The sequence below is a fragment of the Pseudophryne corroboree genome, chromosome 9 (genome assembly GCF_028390025.1).
Source record: "Pseudophryne corroboree isolate aPseCor3 chromosome 9, aPseCor3.hap2, whole genome shotgun sequence".
In the NCBI taxonomy this organism is placed as follows: Eukaryota; Metazoa; Chordata; class Amphibia; order Anura; family Myobatrachidae; genus Pseudophryne; species Pseudophryne corroboree.
This window is the reverse complement of record NC_086452.1, coordinates 233,490,251-233,513,026: the sequence shown is the minus strand read 5'-3', so window position 1 is coordinate 233,513,026 and position 22,776 is coordinate 233,490,251. Positions and strand designations below refer to the sequence as shown.

Sequence of the window (22,776 nt, the reverse complement as noted above, 5' to 3'; positions counted from 1 at the left end):
CCCTTCTCACTCGTAGTTATCGCTGTGAGGTTTGACATAGAATTGTCAGACTGCATTAAATTATAAGACCAGTTAAATTAACACCCTGGTACCCAAAGGGAAGTTGGACCTTTGGAAAGGCTGAGACTCCTCCGTTAGAGCTGGCGGAGTAACTTCCGAGACTCCGATCTTACCACTCCTGTCGAACGGAGTCAATTTGAATTGCCAATGCTTAACATAGGATCTGGGAATGAACAGGCTTCCGGAGTGGAAACCTACAACGCAACTGAATCTGTGGTAGATTTATGTACAGACATTGTAGTAAACCTTATTTTTAGTCTGTGTTGGAGCCTTACTCCTTATACACACAGACAACACAATAGCCAAAGGCCAGACACTTGCACAACCCAGTAAAGTCTTTACTTAAGGTGTGTAATATATATATATATATATATATATATATATATATTTATGTCGAAATACAGTTCACATGGCTAGCCTATGTGAAACCTGAACCAAAATTCCCACTAACACCCCTGCGCCTCCGTGTGGAGTAGAGATGTATGGCAGGAATGTTCTGGAATTACAAACTGGAAGAAACAGGAAACATGATTAAAATGGCCCCCATGCCATGCTTACACTGATAATCACAGGACAGAGTATAATACCTGCTGCAGTGTGAATATAGACTCAATAGACTATTATACATTGATAATCACTGTCTAGTAAACAGTAATAAACACATGCAGGTTACAATACATGCCTTCAGTGTTAATATAGGCTCAATAGCCTATTATACCCTGCATAATCACAGGCAGGTCACAATCCAGTTAATATAAACACTGCCTGCAGTTAATTTTGTATTAACCTTCCTATAGATATGGCAGCCTGCTATTTCCCCTTGCAGCCGCGCTGTACTCAGCCAGGTCCCCCCCCCCCCCCTCTCTGTACTCCCTGTAGCGCTGTGTTAGCGGTGAGCCGGGAAGCTCATTGCAGGGAGGCGAGAGACACATTCAAAGTAGCGGAGGGCGGCTGGCCGGGGCGCGTAGCTGTCGCTAGCCGAGCTGCGGCGGGTCTCCCCCTCTGGGCGCTGCACTTTCCATACAGCGCTGACGGAGCGCCTGGGCCGGGAGGACGGAGCGGCAGACGGAGCGCTGGACAGAGCGGCTGGGCTAAGTGGCAGTGAGCGGTAGTGAGCGGGCGCACCCAACGGACCCCACACAGCGGGGCGGCAGCCTGCGCTGACCGCCCCGTTTCCCCAGCATACCTTTTGTAGGAGGTCTGCGACGGGCTTCTAAGCTCAGAGCTCTCCGGTCATAGCTGCGACGGGACTTCTATCTGTAAGCTCCGTCCAGCTGTTTGATCACTTCTTCATGGCTGTGACGGGGCTTCTTTCTGTAAGCTCCGTCCAGCTGTTGCAGGAGCCAGTGGGCCTGTGGCTGTGAGGGTGCTCTTTGTGAGGACCGACACGCCATGCGCTGCCCGTGCAGCGGCACTATCCCGGACCCATGTTTTTCCAGAAACTGGGAAGGGATGTGCTATAGTAAAAAGTAAAAATGAAAAATTAATAAAATCTTCCACGAAGTGTGGGAAGTCCCCACAAGCCTTGTTATTGCTGTGAGCACGGAAAAAACACTGAGGTCGTACACTGAGGTACTCTGGGATATGGAGGGGTGGAGAGTTCTAAATTTAAATATTCAGTGCCTTTGTTTCTGCTAAGCCGTCCATATCCCAAGAGTACTCCAGTGACCCCTAGTGGATGAAAAAGAAATAGCAGCAGCGTATATCATCACTGGAATTACTGATGACACAGGACACTACCACTGGTCTGCACAACACAGCACCACTTTATACAGCGACACTGGATATATGGCAGCAGAGAACACCAACACTGTGACTGGCTGGACTAATACAGCACAATACACTGACTACACTGGACTGGTCTGTGCAACACAGCACCCCTTATACAGCTACACTGGATATCAATGTCAGAGATGCGTGGCCCCTTATATGGAATCCAAATCCCGCGAGAATCCGACAGCAAGATGATGACGTTTTGCCGCGTTCGGGTTTCCAAGTCAAGCAGGAAAACCTGAGCCGGGCTCGAGACGAAGTTCGGTTGGATTCGGTTCTCTGAGAACTGAACCCGCTCATCTCTACAAACAAAGTGACAAACTGGTGGCTCTGATTTTTTTTGATGAAAGGACACCAACTTGCATCATTCAATGCATGATTATTGATCACATCCCCAAATTAATGAGGGGTGGCGACCGTGGGAGATAATTGCTTCAGAATGAGTCCAGATGGATTTTTAAACTTGACACTAAATTTCCTAGGGGTCTAAATGAAAGCATCAACCTAAAGTGCTTCTTATAAGATACTGTGATGCTTTCATATTGTACCACTGGCTTATATAATATTCCTCATATGTCTCTACTAGCATTAGTTTGTGTGTGCATAGTAACATAGTAACATAGTATTTGAGGTTGAATAGAGGCAAATTGCCCATCGTGTTCAACCTGTTTTAAGTTGTGATGATTCTACATACTTGCTAAATAATGTTTTATGACTAGTTAGCTACTATAACTCATGTTACCCCCGGATTAACCACGTTGATATTTTAAGTATTATAATCTTGGATAGCTTTTTCATTCAGAAATTTATCCATTCCTTTTTTAAATCCAATTACAGAGTCCGCCATTACCACCTTCCTGGCAGGGAATTCCACATCCTGATTGCCCTAACAGTGAAGAACCCTTTCCTTCGTTGCGTTCGTAACTTTCTCTCCTCCAGTCGCAGCGAGTGCCCACGTATCCTTAACTGTGTTCTTTTAATAAATAATTCCTCTGATAACTCTTTGCGATGACCCTTTACATATTTGAAGATATTAATAATATCTCCTCTTAGGCGCCTCTTTTCTAGTGTATACATATTCAACCTAGCAAGTCTTTCCTTATAGTCCAGTCCTTCTAGGCCTTTAATCAATTTAGTAGCTCGCCTTTGAGACTTTCGAGTTCACTGATGTCTTTTTTATACAATGGTGCCCAAAACTGAACACAATATTCCAGGTGCGGACGTACCAATGCCTTATACAGCGGCACGATTACATCCAAGTCCCTTGTCTCAATTCCCCTTTTTATGCACGCTAGCACCTTACTTGCCTTCTTTACTGCATTTTGACATTGTGTACAGTTATTAAGCCTATTATCAATGAATACCCCCAAATCTTTTTACAACTCTGTTTTCCCTAGGCGTTCCCCATTAAATATGTAGGATGCAAGTTTGTTTTTAGTCCCAAAATGCATAACCTTGCATTTGTCTGTATTGAACCTTATTTTCCATGTAGACGCCCAGAGTTCAAGTTTAGATAGATCATTCTGCAAGGACTCCACATCCAATTCTGAACTAATTGTCACAACTGAGGGCTGGTGCTGACCATGGGGAGCCTCAGTTGTAGGGGCTGAGGTATATGTGTACCTGGGAGGCAGTACAGGGTTCTTAGACAAGCAGGGAACCTTTAGAACAAATGCCCGAAGGCGTGACCAAGACAACGAAGGAAAGTTCAAAGGTTTATTAAACACAGTTCAGAGGAATACGGATGACTTGGTACAGGTAACAGGAATCACAGTTCAGAGAAATACTTGGGATCGATGGCGGAGCACCGATGGAGACTTGGGATCGATGGCGGAGCACCGATGGAGACTTGGGATCGATGGCGGAGCACCGATGGAGACTTGGGATCGATGGCGGAGCACTGATGGAGACTTGGGATCGATGGCGGAGCACCGATGGAGACTTGGGATCGATGGCGGAGCACCGATGGAGACTTGGGATCGATGGCGGAACACCGATGGTGACTGGGGATCGATGGCAGAACACTGATGGTGACTGGGGATCGATGGCAGAACACCGATGGTGACTTGGGATCGATGGTGAAACACCGATGGTGACTTGGGATCGATGGTGAAACACCGATGGTTACTGGGGATCGATGGCGGAACACCGATGGTTACTGGCAGGGCAGAGCACCGCTGGAAGCCAGTCTCTTGTAACTGCCAGTCACAGGGAGCAATGTAGACACTGCAGAGTCAGGCTGTACAGCAGAGAAAGTCCATGGAAGAACTGCACACTGGAATCACTGAAGACAATTGAAGCACTGACAAATCTTTCCAGCCCAGGAACAAGATATTTATACCAGCTGGGAAACAGGGATTGGCTGGCTGATTAAGCAGAGTCCAGAGTGCAGCTGCTGGGTAATCAGGCCGAGAGCAGAGTACAGCTGATAGGCTGAAAAGTAACATGTGATGAAAACAAACATGGCTGCGCCCATGTTTGAACTTGGAGGGAAAGACTGTTTGTAACTTGCATGTGAAACTTAACCCTGATGCTGCCAGAATCACAGTAAAGAGATTAGAAACAATGAGATGCAGCGTGCTGCACACAGACAGTGCAGATGGAATCCAGGCTTGGAACACTGGGACAGTCTCAGGAGACATTTGGAAGGTAAATACTGATAAGGAATTACCTGGATCGTGACACTAATTACCTTATACAGTTTAGTATCATCTGCAAAGATTGACACTGTGCTTTCCAGGCCCATTTCTAGGTCATTGATAAATGTGTTGACCAGTAGTTGTCCAAGTATGGACCCTTGTGGTATTCCGCTGACTACTGGGGACCAGGTTGAGGACTTCCCGTTGACCACTACTCGCTGTACTCTGCTATACAACCAGCTGCTTATCCATGTGCAAATAGTTTTTCCTAGGCCAATCTCCTTTAATTTGATCATCAGTCTCCTGTGAGGAACTGTATCGAAGGCCTTTGCAAAATCTAGGAAGGACACATCCACTGCTTTTCCTTGATCAAGATTATTGCTCACTTCCTCGTAGAAGCTAATTAAGTTAGTCTGACATGACCTGTCCTCACAAACCTATGCTGGTTCTTGCTAATAATCCTAGCGGACTTTAGATACTCCTGTATGATGTCCCTTAGAATTCCTTCCAATATTTTCACCACTATAGGTGTTAAACTAACTGGTCTGTAGTTTCCTGGAAGATTTTTAGATCCTTTTTTAAATAATGGCACTACCTCAGCTATACGCCAATCCTTCGGTACCATGCCTGGTCTAATTGAACTATTGAAAATCAAGTATAGGGGTCGTGCTAGTTGTGAACTAAGCTCCATAAGAACCCTCGGGTGAAGTCCATCAGGACTAGGTGATTTATTAATCTTAATTTTGCTTAGTCTATCCCGGACTACTTTTTCGCTTAAACAAGTATCTAACCATGAATCATTACTGTCACAATTGTTATGCTCTACTCCCACCATCAGTTCTTCACTGGTAAATACTAATGAAAAGAATTTGTTCAGTATTTCCGCTTTTATTTCGTCATCATTTATCAATTCTCCTAATTCATCTTTTAATGGACCTATATTCTCCTTTTTTAACCTTTTACTGTTTATGTATTTAAAAAACTTTTTATGATTGGTTTTACTCTCTATGGTTTTACTCTCTTTTACTCTCTATATCATAATACTTGAAAGACTCCTCCTTTCCATTAGATTTAAATGCTTTGAAAGCCCGCTTTTTTTAAATCCATTTCTGCCTTAACCTTCTTGTTAAGCCACATCGATTTGAGTTTAATACTCCTGCGTTTACTGCCCATGGGAATAAAGTTATGAATATTGCTATCCAGCAACCCTTTTAAAACATCCTACATTTCCGAAGTGTTCTTGTTATTAAACAGAACCTCCCACTCTATGTCGTTAAGTGCACATCTAAGCATACTGAAATTAGCCTTCCTAAGGTTAAAAGTTTTGGTAGAACCCCTGTAGCTATGTTTCCTGAAACTGATGTCGAATGTGATCATATAGTGATCACTGTTACCCAAAGTCTCCCCAACTTTAGTGTTTGATATAATGTCCACATTATTAGTAATTACTAGATCCCGGGTAGTTTTACCCCTAGTTGGGTCCTCGACTAATTGAGACAAGTAATGATCCCTAATCATATTTAAGAACCTGCTGCCCCTTGCATTAGCACATGAATCGTTACTCTAGTTTATATCTGTGTAATTAAAATCCCCAATGACAAGGATGTCCCCCAATCCCGCCGCTGTTTTGATTTGCTGCAATAGTTGTTCTTCCTCATGTATGCCTATATCTGGCTTTTTAGAGCACGTGCCTATGACTTGTTTTTTTGCATCAATTCCCCCACTTGAGATTTCTACCCATAGTGACTCCACATTATCGCCAGTCTCCTCATAGATAACCTCCTTTAGGTATGGTTTAAGTGATGGTTTAACATAAAGACATACACCTCCTCCTCTTTTGTTAGCCCTGTCCCTCCTAAAAAGAAAATACCCCTCCAAGTTAGCAACCCAGTCGTGAGAGTCGTCCCACCATGTTTCCGTAATACCTATAATGTCATACTCAGCCTTTGATGCTAACAATTCCAATTCCTCCATTTTACCTGCTAGACTTCTTGCGTTTGCAAGCATACATTTTAGTTTATCGGTTCCTTTAATTGATTATTTTCCTAAAGATTTCCCATCCTGGTTAACTAGTGCATCCATAGAGTTACTGATACAGACTGTCCTTCTCGCTCCCTCTCCAACCCCACCACACTTAGTATTGCCCACCTTACTTTTCTCTTTGGTCAACCCAATGTTCCCATCTAAAATCCCCGCCCTGACATAAGTATTTTCCCTTAAGTCCCGTGCAACATTTTCTATAGTCTGTAATGATGACACATAATTGTTATTATTTAATGCTTTAGCAATACCTTTCTTAACACCCTTAATAGAACCCATGTAAATTCCCTTATCAGCTGCACTTTCCCTCCCCCTTCTCCACCCCAATTTATCTCACTACCACCATCCCTACTATACTCGCTGCATGACCCATAGTTTCTAGCTAAACCCTCACCCCAGGCTCCTAGTTTAAAAGCTCCTCCAACCTACTAACCATCTTACCCCCCAGCACCGCAGCCCTTTCCTCATTCAGGTGCAATCCGCCACGAGAAAAAAGATGGCGCCTGACTGAGAAGAAGAACACAAACCCCTCTTTCCTATACCAGTCTCTGAGCCACACATTTACCTCCCTAATCTCCCTCTGTCTCCCTGGGCTAGCACGTGGCACTGGTAATATTTTGGAGAAAATTACCTTAGATGGTCCTTTGTTTTAGTTTCTGTCCTAAGTCCCTATAATCTTTCTTAAGGACATCCCACCTACCACTAACTTTGTCGTTGGTGCCAATGTGCACCAAGACCACCAGGTCTTTCCCAGCCCCTACCAACAATCTATCTACCCGGTCCGCGATGTGCCGTACCCGAGCACCCAGGAGACAACATACCGTACGGCGATCACGGTCCCGGTAGCAGATTGCCCTATCTGCCTTCCTAATGATAGAGTCCCCTACCACCACCATCTGCCTGGGCGCCTCTCTAGCTTTCATCCCATCTGAGACAGAGGGACCACTCCTCCGGTTGCTAGAGGGAGCAGTCTCCTCCTGCTCCGTCATTTCATCGCTATCATCCACCGATGTTTTTTTCCATATATATTGTGATGCATTGGTGGATATAGGTGGTCCTAGCTTGTATAGAGTAGGACTATGTGATTATATTTGTGAGTCAATTTTGTAATATATGGTATTGGATGTTTTATTAATTGTCAGTAGAGTTGTGCAGCAGGCACTTTTCGTGTTTTGTGTTTTTGTTCTGGTTCCCTGCTCGTGTTTTGGATCTGTTTTGGTTTTGCCAAAATCACCTTTTCGGGTTTTGGTTTCGGTATTGGATCTGGATGATTTTTGAAAAAAACATAAAAACAGCTAAAAATCACAGAATTTGAGGGTAATTTTGATCCTATGGTATTATTAACCTCAATAACAATCATTTCCAGTCTATTCCTCTAACCTCACAATATTGTTTTTAGGCCAAAAGGTTGCACCGAGGTGGCTGTAGGACTAAGCTAAGCGACACAAGTGTGCTGCACAAACACCTGGCCCATCTAGGAGTGGCACTGCAGTGTCAGACAGGATGGCAGATTTAAAAAATAGGCCCCAAACAGCACATCATGCAAAGAAGAAAAAGAGGTGCAATGAGGTAGCTGTCTGACTAAGCTAAGTGACACAAGTGTGCAGCACAAACACCTGGCCCATCTAGGAGTGGCACTGCAGTTGCAAACAGGATGGCACTTAAAAAACTAGTCCCCAAACAGCACATGATGCAAAGAAGTTTAAGAGGTGCAATGAGGTAGCTGTATGACTAAGCTAAGTGACACTAGTGTGCGGCACAAACACCTGGCCCATCTAGGAGTGGCATTGCAGTCCCACTGCACTAATGGCGGATATCCAGATGCACGTCTAACTCCAGCATAGTTGTTATGGCCTCAGTAATCTGCTTTGCAACAGGGTGACTGCTGTCATATTTCATCTTCCTCGCAAAGGACTGTTGGACAGTCAATTGCTTAGTTGAAGTAGTACAAGTGGTCTTCCGACTTCCCCTCTGGGATGATGATCGACTCCCAGCAGCAACAACAGCAGCAGCATCAGCAGCAATAGTAGGAAGTGGTTCTTGATCTTTCCCTATTTTATCCTCCAAATTTTTGTTCTCCATTATTTTTCTGGAGTTATATAACAAAATGCAGCACAGGAGAGTATAACTCTACACCACACAGGGCAAACCCTGTAAAAATGATTTGGATTAAATATTAATAACCCCTTTATTTGAATATATAGCACAGGACAGCACCACTGAACTTATATGGCAGCACCACTGGACTGGACTTATACGGCAGTATCACTGGACATATACGACAGTATAACTGGACATATACAGCAGTACCACTGGACATATACGGCAGTATCATTGGACTGGATTAATACGGCAGTACCACTGGACATATATAGTGCAGTATCAATGAATTTATAAGGCAGTACCACTGGACTGAATTTATACGCCAGTACCACTGGATTTATATGGCAGTACCACTGGATTTATACGGCAGTATCACTGGACATATATAGTGCAGCATCAATTAATTTATAAGGCAGAACCACTGGACTGAATTTATACGCCAGTACCACTGGATTTATATGGCAGTACCACTGGATTTATACAGCAGTACCACTGGAATTATACGGCAGTATCACTGGAATTATGCGGCAGTACCACTGGACTTATACCTCAGTACCACTGAACTGGATTTATATGGCAGTATCACTTAACTTATACGGCAGTATCACTGGACTGGATTTATATGGCAGTATCACTGAATTTATATGCCAATACCACTGGAATTATATGGCAGTATCACTGGAATTATACGGCAGTACCACTGGACTTATATGGCAGTATCACTTTAATTATATGGCAGGATCACTGGATTTATACGCCAGTACCATTAGAATTATACGGCAGGATCACTGGAATTATACACCAGTACCAATGGAATTATACGGCAGGATCACTGCACTTATACGCCAGTACCACTGGAATCATACGGAAGGATCACTGGAATTATACGCAGTACCACTGGACATATACAGCAGTATCACTGGACTGGACTTATATGCCAGTACCACTGGAATTATTCCACAGGAACACTGGAATTATATGGCAGGATCACTGGATTTATACAGCAGTACCGCTGGACATATACGACAGTATCAGACATATACGGCAGTATCACTGGACATATACAGCAGTACCACTGGACCTATACAGCAGCTTAGAGACACCACCACTGGACTGATGCAGGACAACAAAGCACCACTTCAATGGACTCAATTTATACAGCAGCACGGGACATATGGCAGCACAGGACACCACCACTGTGACTAGACTGATGCAGCACAATACACCACCACTGAACGGATGCAGCTCAACACAGCACCACTGGACTGGACTTATACAGCAGCACTGGAGATATGGCAGCAGAGGACAGCACCACTGTGATTGGACTGATGCAGCACAAGACACTACCACTGAACTGATGCAGGACACTGAGGACGGAGACACGTCCTCTCTCTACACTCTCCAATGCCGGTGTGAAAATGGCAGTGACGCACAGCTCCTTATATGGAAGAATCCGACAGCGGGATGATGACGTTTTGCCTCGTTCTGGTTTCCGAGTCAGGCGGGAAAAACCGAGCCTGACTCATATCCAGGCGCGGGTAGTGAAGTCCGATAGGGCTCGGTTCTCAGGGAACCGAACCCGCTCATCTCTAATTGTCAGTTTTGCAGTGGATACTCTTTTATGAATTTATGATTGGGGCTTCATCTGGGGGTAGACAAAATACATTTAGTGTATATTATGAATATAAACCATATGTACTAAATACAGTAGAGATATACTGTTGGTATTAGTATATCTGGATATTGCTGCCTGTGCAACCTCAGTGGTGCAGGTCCCTCAGTTGTGCTGTACTGTTGTTTTTTTGTTTTTTTTAAACTCCTTGATCAGTCCACAAATAATAATAATAATAATAATAATAATAATAATAATCTTTTTGATATATGAGCATATTACAGTGGGTGTATTACGTTGGTGCCATAGTGCTATGTGGATAACTGGGCAGAGATGTGCGGGTGCTAGCCTGTCGCTCACAGCAGCCGGTATCCATGGTGATGGCTTTAGCAGCTTATTGCAATGAGCTGTGCTCATTGCCCATCACAGGAAGTCACACGGCGGTGCATGGAACGCATAACCCGGCAGTCAGCGGCTATGTGGAACGCATGTGAGTTCCGGTCGACTGAATTACATGGGAAAGACTGAAGTGAAAACGGTACATGCACAGAGTGTTGGAACACATGCTAGGGGAGTGGGATGGCTTGTCAGCTTACCTGTAAGTAGTTGTTATTTGTATGTAAGTATATAATGTGTGGACTGGGTAGTCAGATGGCTCTACATTATGCAGGGTGGCAGTGACATGATGCGGTGGTCTTGAACGGTCATTTACTGACCGAGGTTGACAGACTGATAAGTTACCATCTAACCTTCTTTAAAACATTTATATGAGATTGATACTTTAGGCACTATTGGTGCCACAATGGATAAATATGATGTTTTGTAATTTTTTATGCTGAGCCATCGTTTCCTGCTATTCATTTTTTGAGTGCCCTACCTGGGTGAAAATAAAAGTATGTGTTATTTCTATGATAATTGAGTGCCCTTTTCTATATTGCCTATTTTTATCAGGACTATAATGGAACAGACTTAAGGGAGCACCGCCTAAACAGGATTATTGGAGTGTGCAAGTGTTTACAAAAATCTGATCTATATTTTTGTGTGTATATGTATATATTAGTGCTGTGCACCGGAAATTTTTTGTGTTTTGTGTTTTGGTTTTGGATTCGGTTCCGCGGTCGTGTTTTGGATTCGGACGCGTTTTGGCAAAACCTCCCTGAAAATTTTTTGTCGGATTCGGGTGTGTTTTGGATTTGTTTTTTGTTTTTTTACAAAAAACCCTCAAAAACAGCTTAAATCATAGAATTTGGGGGTCATTTTGATCCCATAGTATTATTAACCTCAATAACCATAATTTCCACTCATTTCCGGTCTATTCTGAACACCTCACACCTCACAATATTATTTATAGTCCTAAAATTTGCACTGAGGTCGCTGGATGACTAAGCTAAGCGACCCAAGTGGCCGACACAAAATCCTGGCCCATCTAGGAGTGGCACTGCAGTGTCAGACAGGATGGCCGATTTAAAAAATAGTCCCCAAACAGCACATGATGCAAAGAAAAAAAGAGGTGATCCAAGGTCGCTGGATGGCTAAGCTAAGCGACCCAAGTGGCCGACACAAACACCTGGCCCATCTAGGAGTGGCACTGCAGTGTCAGACAGGATGGCCGATTTAAAAAATAGTCCCCAAACAGCACGATACAAAGAAAAAAAAAGGTGCACCAAGGTCGCTGGATGGCTAAGCTAAGCGACCCAAGTGCCGACACAAACACCTGGCCCATCTAGGAGTGGCACTGCAGTGTCAGACAGGATGGCCGATTTAAAAAATAGTCCCCAAACAGCACATGTTGCAAAGAAAAAAAGAGGTGCACCAAGGTCGCTGGATGGCTAAGCTAAGCGACCCAAGTGGCCGACACAAACACCTGGCCCATCTAGGAGTGGCACTGCAGTTTTCTAGCGAGAGGATGAGTGCTTCCATCCTCATGTGAATCTGAACCACTAGCCATGAACATAGGCCAGGGCCTCAGCCGTTCCTTGCCACTCCGTGTCGTAAATGGCATATTGGCAAGTTTACGCTTCTCATCAAATGCTTTAAATTTTTATTTTTGGGTCATTTTACTGAACTTTTGTAGTATACTTGACGACACAGAGGTAGAGCAACGGACTACTGTACCGTACTGCTATATATATTGGTGGTCAGCAAAATTCTGCACTGTCCTCCTACTATATAATACTGCGCACAACTAAAATGCACCACAGGTATGGATGGATAGTATACTTTACGACACAGAGGTAAGTAGAGCAGTGGACTACTGTACCGTACTGCTATATATTATATACTGGTGGTCAGCAAAATTCTGCACTGTCCTCCTACTATATAATACTGCGCACAACTAAAATGCACCACAGGTATGGATGGATAGTATACTTGACGACACAGAGGTAGGTAGAGCAGTGGCCTACTGTACCATACTGCTATATATTAAATACTGGTGGTCAGCAAAATTCTGCACTGTCCTCCTACTATATAATACTGCGCACAACTAAAATGCACCACAGGTATGGATTGACAGTATACTTGACGACACAGAGGTAGGTAGAGCAGTGGACTACTGTACCGTACTGCTATATAATACTGGTGGTCACTGGTCAGCAAAATTCTGCACTGTCCTTCTATACTACAATGCAGCACAGATATAGAGCATTTTTCAAAGAAGAGAACGTAGATATTTTCAGCACACTGAGCACAGATATTTGCAGCACACTGAGCACAGATATTTGCAGCACACTGAACACAGAAACTGAGAGAACGCTGCACGTCCTCTCCCTATCATCTCCAATGCACGAGTGAAAATGGTGACGACGCGACGCTCCTTATATAGAATACGAATCTCGCGAGAATCCGACAGCGGGATGATGACGTTCGGGCGCGCTTGGGTTAACCGAGCAAGACGGGAGGATCCGAGTATGCCTCGGAACCGTGTAAAATGGGTGAAGTTTGGGGGGGTTCGTATTCCGTGAAACCGAACCCGCTCATCACTAGTATATATATATATATATATATACGTACAGTACTGTATGTATGTGTATTTGAAGCGGCAAAATCTCAGCGCTTAAATATCTTACAATTATTATTTATTTTATTAAGAGGGTAGCAAAAAGGAAGATGGAAGAGAGACAGGGAGAAGAATGGGGACTAGATAGGAGGAAGACAGGAGGGATACAGGGGGAGGAACTTTAGGTATACAATAGACAAGTTTGGCAGTACTGTTAAGTTAAACCATTCAATAATACATGGATCAATAAAAATAAAATTTTATCTAAATGTTTAAAAAACATACATTGTATGCATATACAAATACCTATATACTGCAATAAGTAATCCTGCCCTACTATCCATACAGAGTAAACGTTTCCGTTCCTATGATGACCCCTTTTGTGTAAATCTCGGACAAGCTCCTATATACACACTGTCCCTTTATTTTATAGTTACCAATCTAACGCTAGAGGGATATGGGGGGTAATTCCAAGTTGATCGCAGCAGGATTTTTGATAGCAACTGGGCAAAACCATATGCACTGCAGGGGAGGCAGATATAACATGTGCAGAGAGAGTTAGATTTGTGTGGGGTGTGTTCAATCTGCAATCTAATTTGCAGTGTAAAAATAAAGCAGCCAGTATTTACCCTGCACAGAAATAAAATAACCCACCCAAATCTAACTCTTTCTGCACATGTTATATCTGCCTCCCCTGCAGTGCACATGGTTTTGCCCAATTGCGATCAAAAATCCTGCTGCGATCAACTTGGAATTACCCCCATTATCTGAAAGCAAGTCAGTTGTAAAGTAATGGTGGAGTCCTCATGCAATGCGGTGAAGGTACTTGGGGGGTAATTCAGAGGCTCTGAAGGCTTTTGTGGAGTGTGCGTGCTAAAAGCATCTCACTGGTGCGATCGCCTCTGCCTGATTGACAGGCAGAGGCGGTTGCAGGGTGGGAGGGGCCGCGGTCCGGACAATGCAGGTGTGTCCGGACCGTTGCTGGTGCTGGACTGCACAGGCAGGGAGCTACTTGGTGGGTGTGAAGGTATTGCTGCCGTGCAATGCTTTTGCACCCATGCTGGGGGAAAGGGGGGTAGGGCCTGACATGCGGGGCAGACTAACCCTGTGATGGGCGTCCCCCACATATCAGAGAAACTGATCGTAGATGTACTAAATTTAGCACATCTACGATCAGCTCTGAATCACCCCCTTGGTCCAGTTTTTGGTGATCATCCCTCTAGCGGTGGATTGGTAACTATAATATAAAGGGACAATGCATATCTAGGAACTTGTCCGAGATTTAAACAAAAGGGGTCATCAAAGGAACAAACACGATTACTCTGCATGGATAGGTGTGCAGGATTACTTATTGTAGTTTATCATATAGGTGATTGATGTTTTAAACCCTGCTACAGGATATGTTATTTAAACATTTGGATTACATTTTGTTTTTATGCATGTGTTATTCAATTGTTTAATATACCTGCACTGTCAAGCTTTTCTATTGTGTATATTTTTTGTTTGTGGGATTAACTATCCACATATGTGGTAGCTGCTATACAGAACAGACCATAACGAGTGCTTAAAAATAATCTGGTATTTCCCTTTCTTTGGAAGAACAGTAGGAACAGTGGAGTCACAAGGCGGGTGCAGGGGGTGCAGCCCGCACCCGGGTGTGACTCCTGGAGGGGGGGTCACACCAAATGTCAGCTCCTCCACAGTGACAGGAGCTGAGCGCTGCAGTGTGAAAGTCTCCTACAGCACCCGGCTCCTGTCATAGAAGAGGAGCCGACAGCGCACGGAGACTGTCTCCAGGGGCAACCAGCATCTCCAGAGATGGCACACCCCCAACACACAGGTCACCTTCCCCCATATCAGTAGTCAGGGTTCACTACGGCTGGCCGGCGGTCGGGCTCCCGGCGACCAGCATCCCGGCGCCGGGAGCCCGACCGCCGGCTTACCGACAGCTTGGCGAGCGCAAATGAGCCCCTTGCGGGCTCGCTGTGCTCGCCACGCTACGGGCACGGTGGCGCGCTACGCGCGCCACACTATTTTATTCTCCCTCTATGGGGGTCGTGGACCCCCACGAGGGAAAATAAGTGTCGGTATGCCGGCTGTCGGGCTCCCGGCGCCGGTATACTGAGCGCCGGGAGCCCGACCGCCGGCAAACAGAAGACCACCCAGTAGTCACACCCCTAACATGCTGGTCACACTAGATACAATAGGCCCTTCATAAATTTCAGCTCCGGGCCCATGTACACCTTAATCTGGCACTGAGGGTAAGGGGTGTTTTTAACAAGGGAGCCCATATCTGTGGTATGATTTTTACTGAAGCCGGAGAGGATTAGATCTAGGGCTGAGTTTTATATGATGGATGTCGGTACTATGGTCTGATATTTTATGTGTATGGAGAGGAGGGCAGAATTAGGTCAAGTCAGTAAGATTATTACAGGTTGAGTCTCCCTTATCCAAAATGCTTGGGACCAGAGGTATTTTGGATATGGGATTTTTCCGTATTTTGGAATAATTGCATACCATAATGAGATATCATGGTGATGGGACCTAAATCTAAGCACAGAATGCATTTATGTTACATATACACCTTATACACACAGCCTGAAGGTAATTTTAGCCAATATTTTTTATAACTTTGTGCATTATACAAAGTGTGTGTACATTCACACAATTCATTTATGTTTCATATACACCTTATACACACAGCCTGAAGATAATTTAATACAATATTTTTAATAGCTATGTGTACTAAACAAAGTTTGTGTACATTGAGCCATCAAAAAACAAAGGTTTCACTATCTCACTCTCACTCAAAAAGTCCGTATTTCGGAATATTCCGTATTTCGGAATATTTGGATATGGGATACTCAACCTGTATTATTTTTTTATAAATGGAGTGGAATGGTCCCTGCACTGTATTAGGCTGGTAACTGCATTGTATTAGAATGGTTCCTGCACTGTTTATCAGTTACTACAGTGGTCCCTGTATTGTGTATGTGGAACTAGAATAGTCCCAGCTTAGGCAGATTGGGCTGGCCGATGATGTCTTTTTTAAAGTTTTTTGCCGTAAAATGTTTTCATGTATTTCAGTAGCTATTTAAATCAAACCCACAACAGCCAGACTACACCTACTGTACAACACTTTTTGGCATGACCATTTTTCTGTTGTATGCGGGTCACTTGCTTGCGTCTGAGCCCCAGGCAGAAAGTTGTCACCCAGCCCCTGGCCCTCAAACTGGTTAAAATCTGTATCAGTGAAAGTTCTGGAATTTTTTTTCTTTCTGTGTACTATTAAGTAGGATATGGATTATACTTTAACATTAAACAGTATGTCACTGAGGAGACTGAAAACCTTTATGTGACTTATCGGAATATGTTAATTTTGTTTCTGCAGGTAGAAGATGTGAGGAACCTGAAGTGAAGAATGGAAAGCTCTCTAGAAGTTATTATTTTCCAAGACAGCCTGGCAGCTATATTTATTATAAATGTAATGACGGTTTTAGGACACAAGGAAGATACCAAGAGGAATATATTTATTGTAGGACAACAGGATGGGATCCTGAACCAAAATGTTTCAGTAAGTAGTAAATAATAATTTATGTAATAATGTAAATCCCACATAATAATAGAATTCAGAGATCTTCGTTACATATATTTGCGCAAATGTATAGTTAAGCCCCAAAGTCGCATCAAGGCGTCTCTGTATATTTGGGGTCCCTAGCGCTATATCTAGGTGCAGGGTGTGGCACCCCAAAACACCAGCATACCAGTGAAAAAACGATAGTGTTAATAAATTAATGTTAGGAAGCTGAAGCTATGAAGGAGGTGATACAAAAATGAAATGTCATTAAAATGGAGAAATAGTGTTAAAGAAATTAGTGTTTGAAAAGTGTTAATAGAATGTAAAGGTATGCCACACTTACGCCATCCAGCTCAGCCATTCCAGAGGCACCACACCTCCATTACCCCAATCTGGGTCTATGATTAACCAGCAAGGAGCCACATGATAATCCATACCAACCATCCACCCGTAGCCACGCTACTCCTCCCCGGGATCTCACTGCAGTGACGCCACACCTGTTACTGCCGTATCACACAGGAGCTCTGGAACCGGCAGCTACATATCCCCACAGCAGTGAGATACTTTTCCATCAGGCAGCGGTTGGGGGGTTGTAGCCCAATTACAGGCTCACAGAGGATATTCAAACACCTCCAGGGGGACATATATATGATTATCTTAAAGAACATTGTTCAACGCTATTGAGAGGAGTAAGTGGACCGGCCACAGTTCTATTGTTCAACACGAGCTAATTGCCATTGCCACTCAGGTGGGACATTGAACATCATCTCTCCTTCTCTTCTGAGAACAATTGAATTATATGCTATTAGGATGGGACTATAAGTGATTTTTTACCCAGTGATTTCAAGTGGTTTTCCGACAGTACAATTCTTTTTATTTATCATGTATTAATACTACATCTTAATTGTTTTATTAATTTAACAATAAATTGTATATTTTTACTTACATATGCGCTCTCTTAAATTGTTTATATTTTATAGACAATACTAGTTTTATATAATTGGTGCCCAAGGAGACAGGAGTTGTCATGAACCAGAGTGTTCACTGTAAAACCCCCTTGGCAGATGAACAGCAAGAAGGATTAACTGTTACCTATCAGTAAAAATGTTTCCTTATAGGACTTTGCTCATGATCAACAGAATGAGGGAAACCTTTTAAGTGCATTTGAGAATGTGGTGATGGTAAATGGTAAAATAAAAACGGCCATGTCATCTGTGGGCACACCATATTTTATGTTGAAAAATGATTTACTATACTGGGTTGCTTATTTGCTGGGGAAAAATATTAAACAGTTGCTAGTTCCCAGCAAACATGACCAGTTTGTCCTGAGGCAGCTCATATGCATTTGTGGGGTGAACATTTGGGAGAGAAGAAACTCTCCAACAAATTCATTGAAGGTTCTTTTGTCCAGGCACAGGATGTGGTGAAAACGTATTGCCAGGAATGTCCAGTGTACCAGAGGACAGTACCCTAACCACAGTTTAGACCACCACTGGTACCCTTACCTGTAATTTCTGTGCCAAAATATGGTCATGGGCATCAGTTTATTTTACTGGTGATTGGCTACACTACCAGGTATCCTGAGGATACCACTGTGAAATACTTAGTCTAGCACTATCGCCGGGAACTTCTTATGTTGTATACACGCTTGGGAAACCAAAAGAGATCTTGACAGACCAGGATACATCTTTTATGTTTAAGTTAATGAAAGATCTTTGCTGTCTGTTGGAAATTCAAAGAATCAACACCTCAGTTTATCATCCACAAACAGACCGATTAATGGAACACTAACAAAACCCTTAAGAAGATGGTAAGGCAGTTGTTATCCCAGTATAAGAGATATTACCTTATCTAATGTTTGCAATCCGAGAGGTACCCCAGTAATCTATAGGGTTTAGCCCCTTTGAGCTCTTTTATGGTAGACAACCTAGAGGAATCCCAGATCTCTTAAAGGAAGGGTGGGAACAACAACCATCCCAAGAGCCTAATATAGTTCAATTTGTGTCACCACGTAAGACAAATTAAGCCACTTGTAAAAAACATATGAACTCGGCTCAGCAATGTCAAAAGCATAATTGTGATGTTACAGCAGTGAACTGCTCCTTCAATCCAGATGACAAGGTATTGGCTTTGGTTCCCACCCCAGAAAGTTAATTGTATGCCCATTGGCAAGGTCCTTATGAGGTCTTAGAGGCAATAGGCCTGTTAATTATAAAGTACGCCAAGAGGGTAGAAGGAAAGAGGTACACATTTACCAAGTTAATTTTTTAACGCCTTGGAATGGAAGTACCAGTCAACCTTCTCTATTGGTATAAAAACACCTAATTGTCAGGTGCCTATTAAAGTTGCATTAAGTCCCAGACTAAAGCAGGACGTTACGGACCTGGTAGCAGAGAACCAGGATGGATTTTTTCTGCTGTCCCTGGAAAAACACAGATTATAAAGCAAATTATTATTACATCACCCGCGGTGGTGCTAAAACAAAGGGAAGCTTCACCTCAATGCATATGCTCTCTCTAGGAAATGTATAACTTCCGATCCTCCAGTTAAACCTGTGGTGAAGCTAGGGGAGAGGGAAGAGGATAGTAAAGAGGGACTCTGGAAGGAGGTGGAGAAAAGATGTCTTCCCAGATGCGTAAACTTACCTTAATTGGCCTAAACCACAAGGTCAAAACAGGTCAATTTGTGGATTAGGTTAATTAAGTTTGCGGTCAGCCACAAAAGCTGGTTCCTATCCATAGAGCTCAGTGTTTTTTACATAACATTAAGCTCTATGGGACGCCCACAGCCAGTCACCAGCGGAGTGCCTTTGGTGCTCTAAGGTGATTGACTCAGGGGTTTCCCAGTGACAGGAGTCACCTGGGTCCTCGTCATCCGTGAAGAGGGGCAACATGTAGCAATACATACTGCTCCTCAGTCCGGTCTGGAACAGAGTTGCATTTCTTTATTTTTTTAAACCCCTGGGATGCCTATATGGTACAAAGAGTATGTGATCCACACTGGATTACGTGAGTAAATTTTTTTTATACAGCTGATGTGGATCTTACATGGAGAAGAGGGCTGAGAGGGCATTGTAGGATGTAGGTAAGTATGTATGAGTGTCAGTATGTATGTCAGTGTGAGTGTGCATGGATGCTTTATTAAAGTTGTACTGTCACGGTATCTGTGTACTGTGTTATTTGTAATATTTCTTTTACAGGTGGAATTACAGGTAACAGCAGGCCCCTTGATGCCCCACAAGCTTGTACTTGTTGTTCTTCAAGTACCAGCATGCTGGAAAGCTTGCTGGGACCTGTAGTTCCACAAGGGAAAAAAACAATATTAATTCTTACATTTTTACATTTTACACCAAATTGGACTATGAACTCACACATATGCTTCAGCCATGGCCATTTGTTGCCTGGTGGGGGGGGGGACCCCTTTATGATGCGGCTGTCGCTGGGAAACGTATCCCCTGGCTGCGGCATTACCTCCCTGGCTAGTGGAGCCCAGGGCTGGTTTAAAAAATACGGGGGAACCTCTAAATCTTTTTTACCTCTAAATTTTTGGAATCAGGACCAGTGCAAGAGCATGTGGAAGATGGTGGAGGTGGTGGTGAGGGTGGGGTTGTAGTGTATGACTTTTTTTTACTATTTTAAAACTTTTACAGACAGAAGCATGTACAGATCTCAATGATCTGTGCATGCTTCTGTCAAACTCGTCAAATAAAAGTGGGACTATTGTTTTTGATAGTTTTGGTAATGTTTTAGGTAAACTTGCATCCTATTACATTGCCCAGGTTGTATGTTTGCATTGACAAACCATCTGAATGTGAGTTTTTCCATTGTGAGTATTGGTATGGTGAAAACATGCCAGTTTGCATGTTCCCGCAAGATTGGCAAAATGTGTGAGTTCTGCGCTCAACTCAAATTTTTTGCTAACTCGCATCCCACTAAATGTGGCCCATTAACTGTAAATTACAATCAAACTCAATTATGATAGTCTGCAGAAACATTAATATCACTGTAGATCAAAGTGTCACAGTAAAGGCCCCCATCCACTAGTCCAACTTGTCTGAGAGGCATGTCGCATCAACCTTCTCTTAAACTCTCCCGGCAGCTTCCCGGGAATCGGATCAAATCCTGGGCTTAATTTTCACTAGATTCACTTTAGATATATGTAATGCGATCTATCATGTGCCAGATCAGATATATAATAATAATAATAATAATTTTATTTATATAGCGCTCTTTCTCCAACAGGACTCAAGGCACTTTACAGACATCAAAAACAATGCACATAGGTGGTCATTCCGAGTTGATCGCTCGCTAGCAGGTTTTAGCAGCCATGAAAACGCATTGTCGCCGACCACTCAGGAGTGTATTTTTGCTTTGCAGAAGTGCGAATGCCTGTGCAGCAGAGCGCCTGCAAAAACATTTTGTGCAAAACAAGACCAGCCCTGAACTTACTCTTCATGTGCGTTGATTCTAACGTTGGAGGGTTGGCTTTTGATGTCACACACCCGCCCAGCCATGCCTGCATTTTCCCTGGCACGCCTGCGTTTTTCTAAGCACTCCCTGAAAATGGTCAGTTGACACCCAGAAACGCCCCTTTCCTGTCAATCTTCTTGCAGCCGCCAGTGTGAATGAAAACGTCGCTAGAACCTGTGCAAAACCACAAAAGCCTTTGTACCCGTATGTCGTGCGTGCACATTGCGGTGCATACGCGTGCGCAGAAATACCAATTTTTAGCCTAATCGCTGCGCTGTGAACAACAGCAGCTAGCGATCAACTCGGAATGACCCCCATAATACAGAGGATCTAAGTAATTCAGCAATAGATAAGCCACATAGACATAAAAGAAAACCTTAAGCACACAGAAGCATAATGCATGATCGGTGAAGGCATTTTGGGTAATATCTTCAAAGGGTTGTGTATTTCACCATCACAGGTACCAGGTGCGGCAGCCATCTTTGGCGCACAGCGTCGGAGTACCCAGGGTGGAATAGTCTAGCCCTAGAAGAGATGACACAAAATGGGGGTTATTTCAGAGTCCTAAAGTTCAGAGTAGGGTTCCAACAAAACCACCAGGTCCATGTATTTTTCACCCCATCCACAAGTGTACCAGATGAGGCAGCCATGTTTGGCGCACTTCGAAGGGTAAATTGTGGGAGGTGAGCCATACAAGGGCCCAGTGCGTATATGGGAAGACTGACACTTGTGTAGTAGTATGATGTACCCTGTGTGTAGGGCGCAATAACAGGGTGTGCAATCAGTGGAGGTACACGTTACAGGAAAAACACACAGTGGGGTGGAATAGAAAAAAATAAAAACAACAGGAGGGGGTGGGACATAATTGCAGGTAACCAGTGGCAGAAGGAAAATTGGGATAACATTATTTTGATAATATCATAGTACGGGTGGGTATGAGAATGTGGGGAGCACACTCAGGACTAATGTAGATGTCCCTGCTGAACCTGGACCTGGTGCTCTCCCCCTACAGTTCCCTGCTCATCTTGAGGGTTAGGCCCAGGGGCAGACTTGATGTTCTCAGCTGGAGAGGTGGTAAGCCTGGTTCTGGTGTTCTCATGGGAGAAGTGAAGAGAGGCCACATCATTTTGTGTTTGTAACGCAGTCCTTCTGTCATCTTGTTGGTTTGTTTGCCTTCTATTTTCCTTCGGTTTAACTCAGGTATAACACTGCTATTGATTTTAGCTGCCACTTTATAACTAGCCACTTCATATACTAGGCACTGCAGCATCCAAAAGGAATGGCGTCCTGACCTATACTGAATAAATAAGTTAACAAACACATGTTCATCCTGATTACAAGCCCCTCCCCCGCACAGCAACCCTCCACCTTTAGCAAAAGGTGTTAATCAAATCTAACAAATGTAAGGTCAGTAAACCACACTCTATCACTATAAGGTCTTTGCATAGTACAGTTATAAATCCACTTAGAACAGCTTTCTGAAGTTTTAACCATGCAGTGTAAGT

The 22,776-nt window shown here is 43.6% G+C and overlaps 1 protein-coding gene across 4 annotated transcripts in view; it reads left to right on the top strand.

Annotated features, from left to right (window-relative positions):
- The window catches only part of LOC134957932 (complement factor H-like), a 1,300,757-nt gene that overhangs the window by 443,692 nt on the left and 834,289 nt on the right, over positions 1 to 22,776 (top strand). For all 4 annotated transcript variants that reach the window (XM_063940180.1, XM_063940181.1, XM_063940178.1 and 1 more), the window contains exon 8: positions 16,617 to 16,799. In XM_063940180.1, the coding sequence (XP_063796250.1) occupies positions 16,617 to 16,799 (183 nt within the window). The remainder of the gene's footprint in view (positions 1 to 16,616; positions 16,800 to 22,776) is intronic.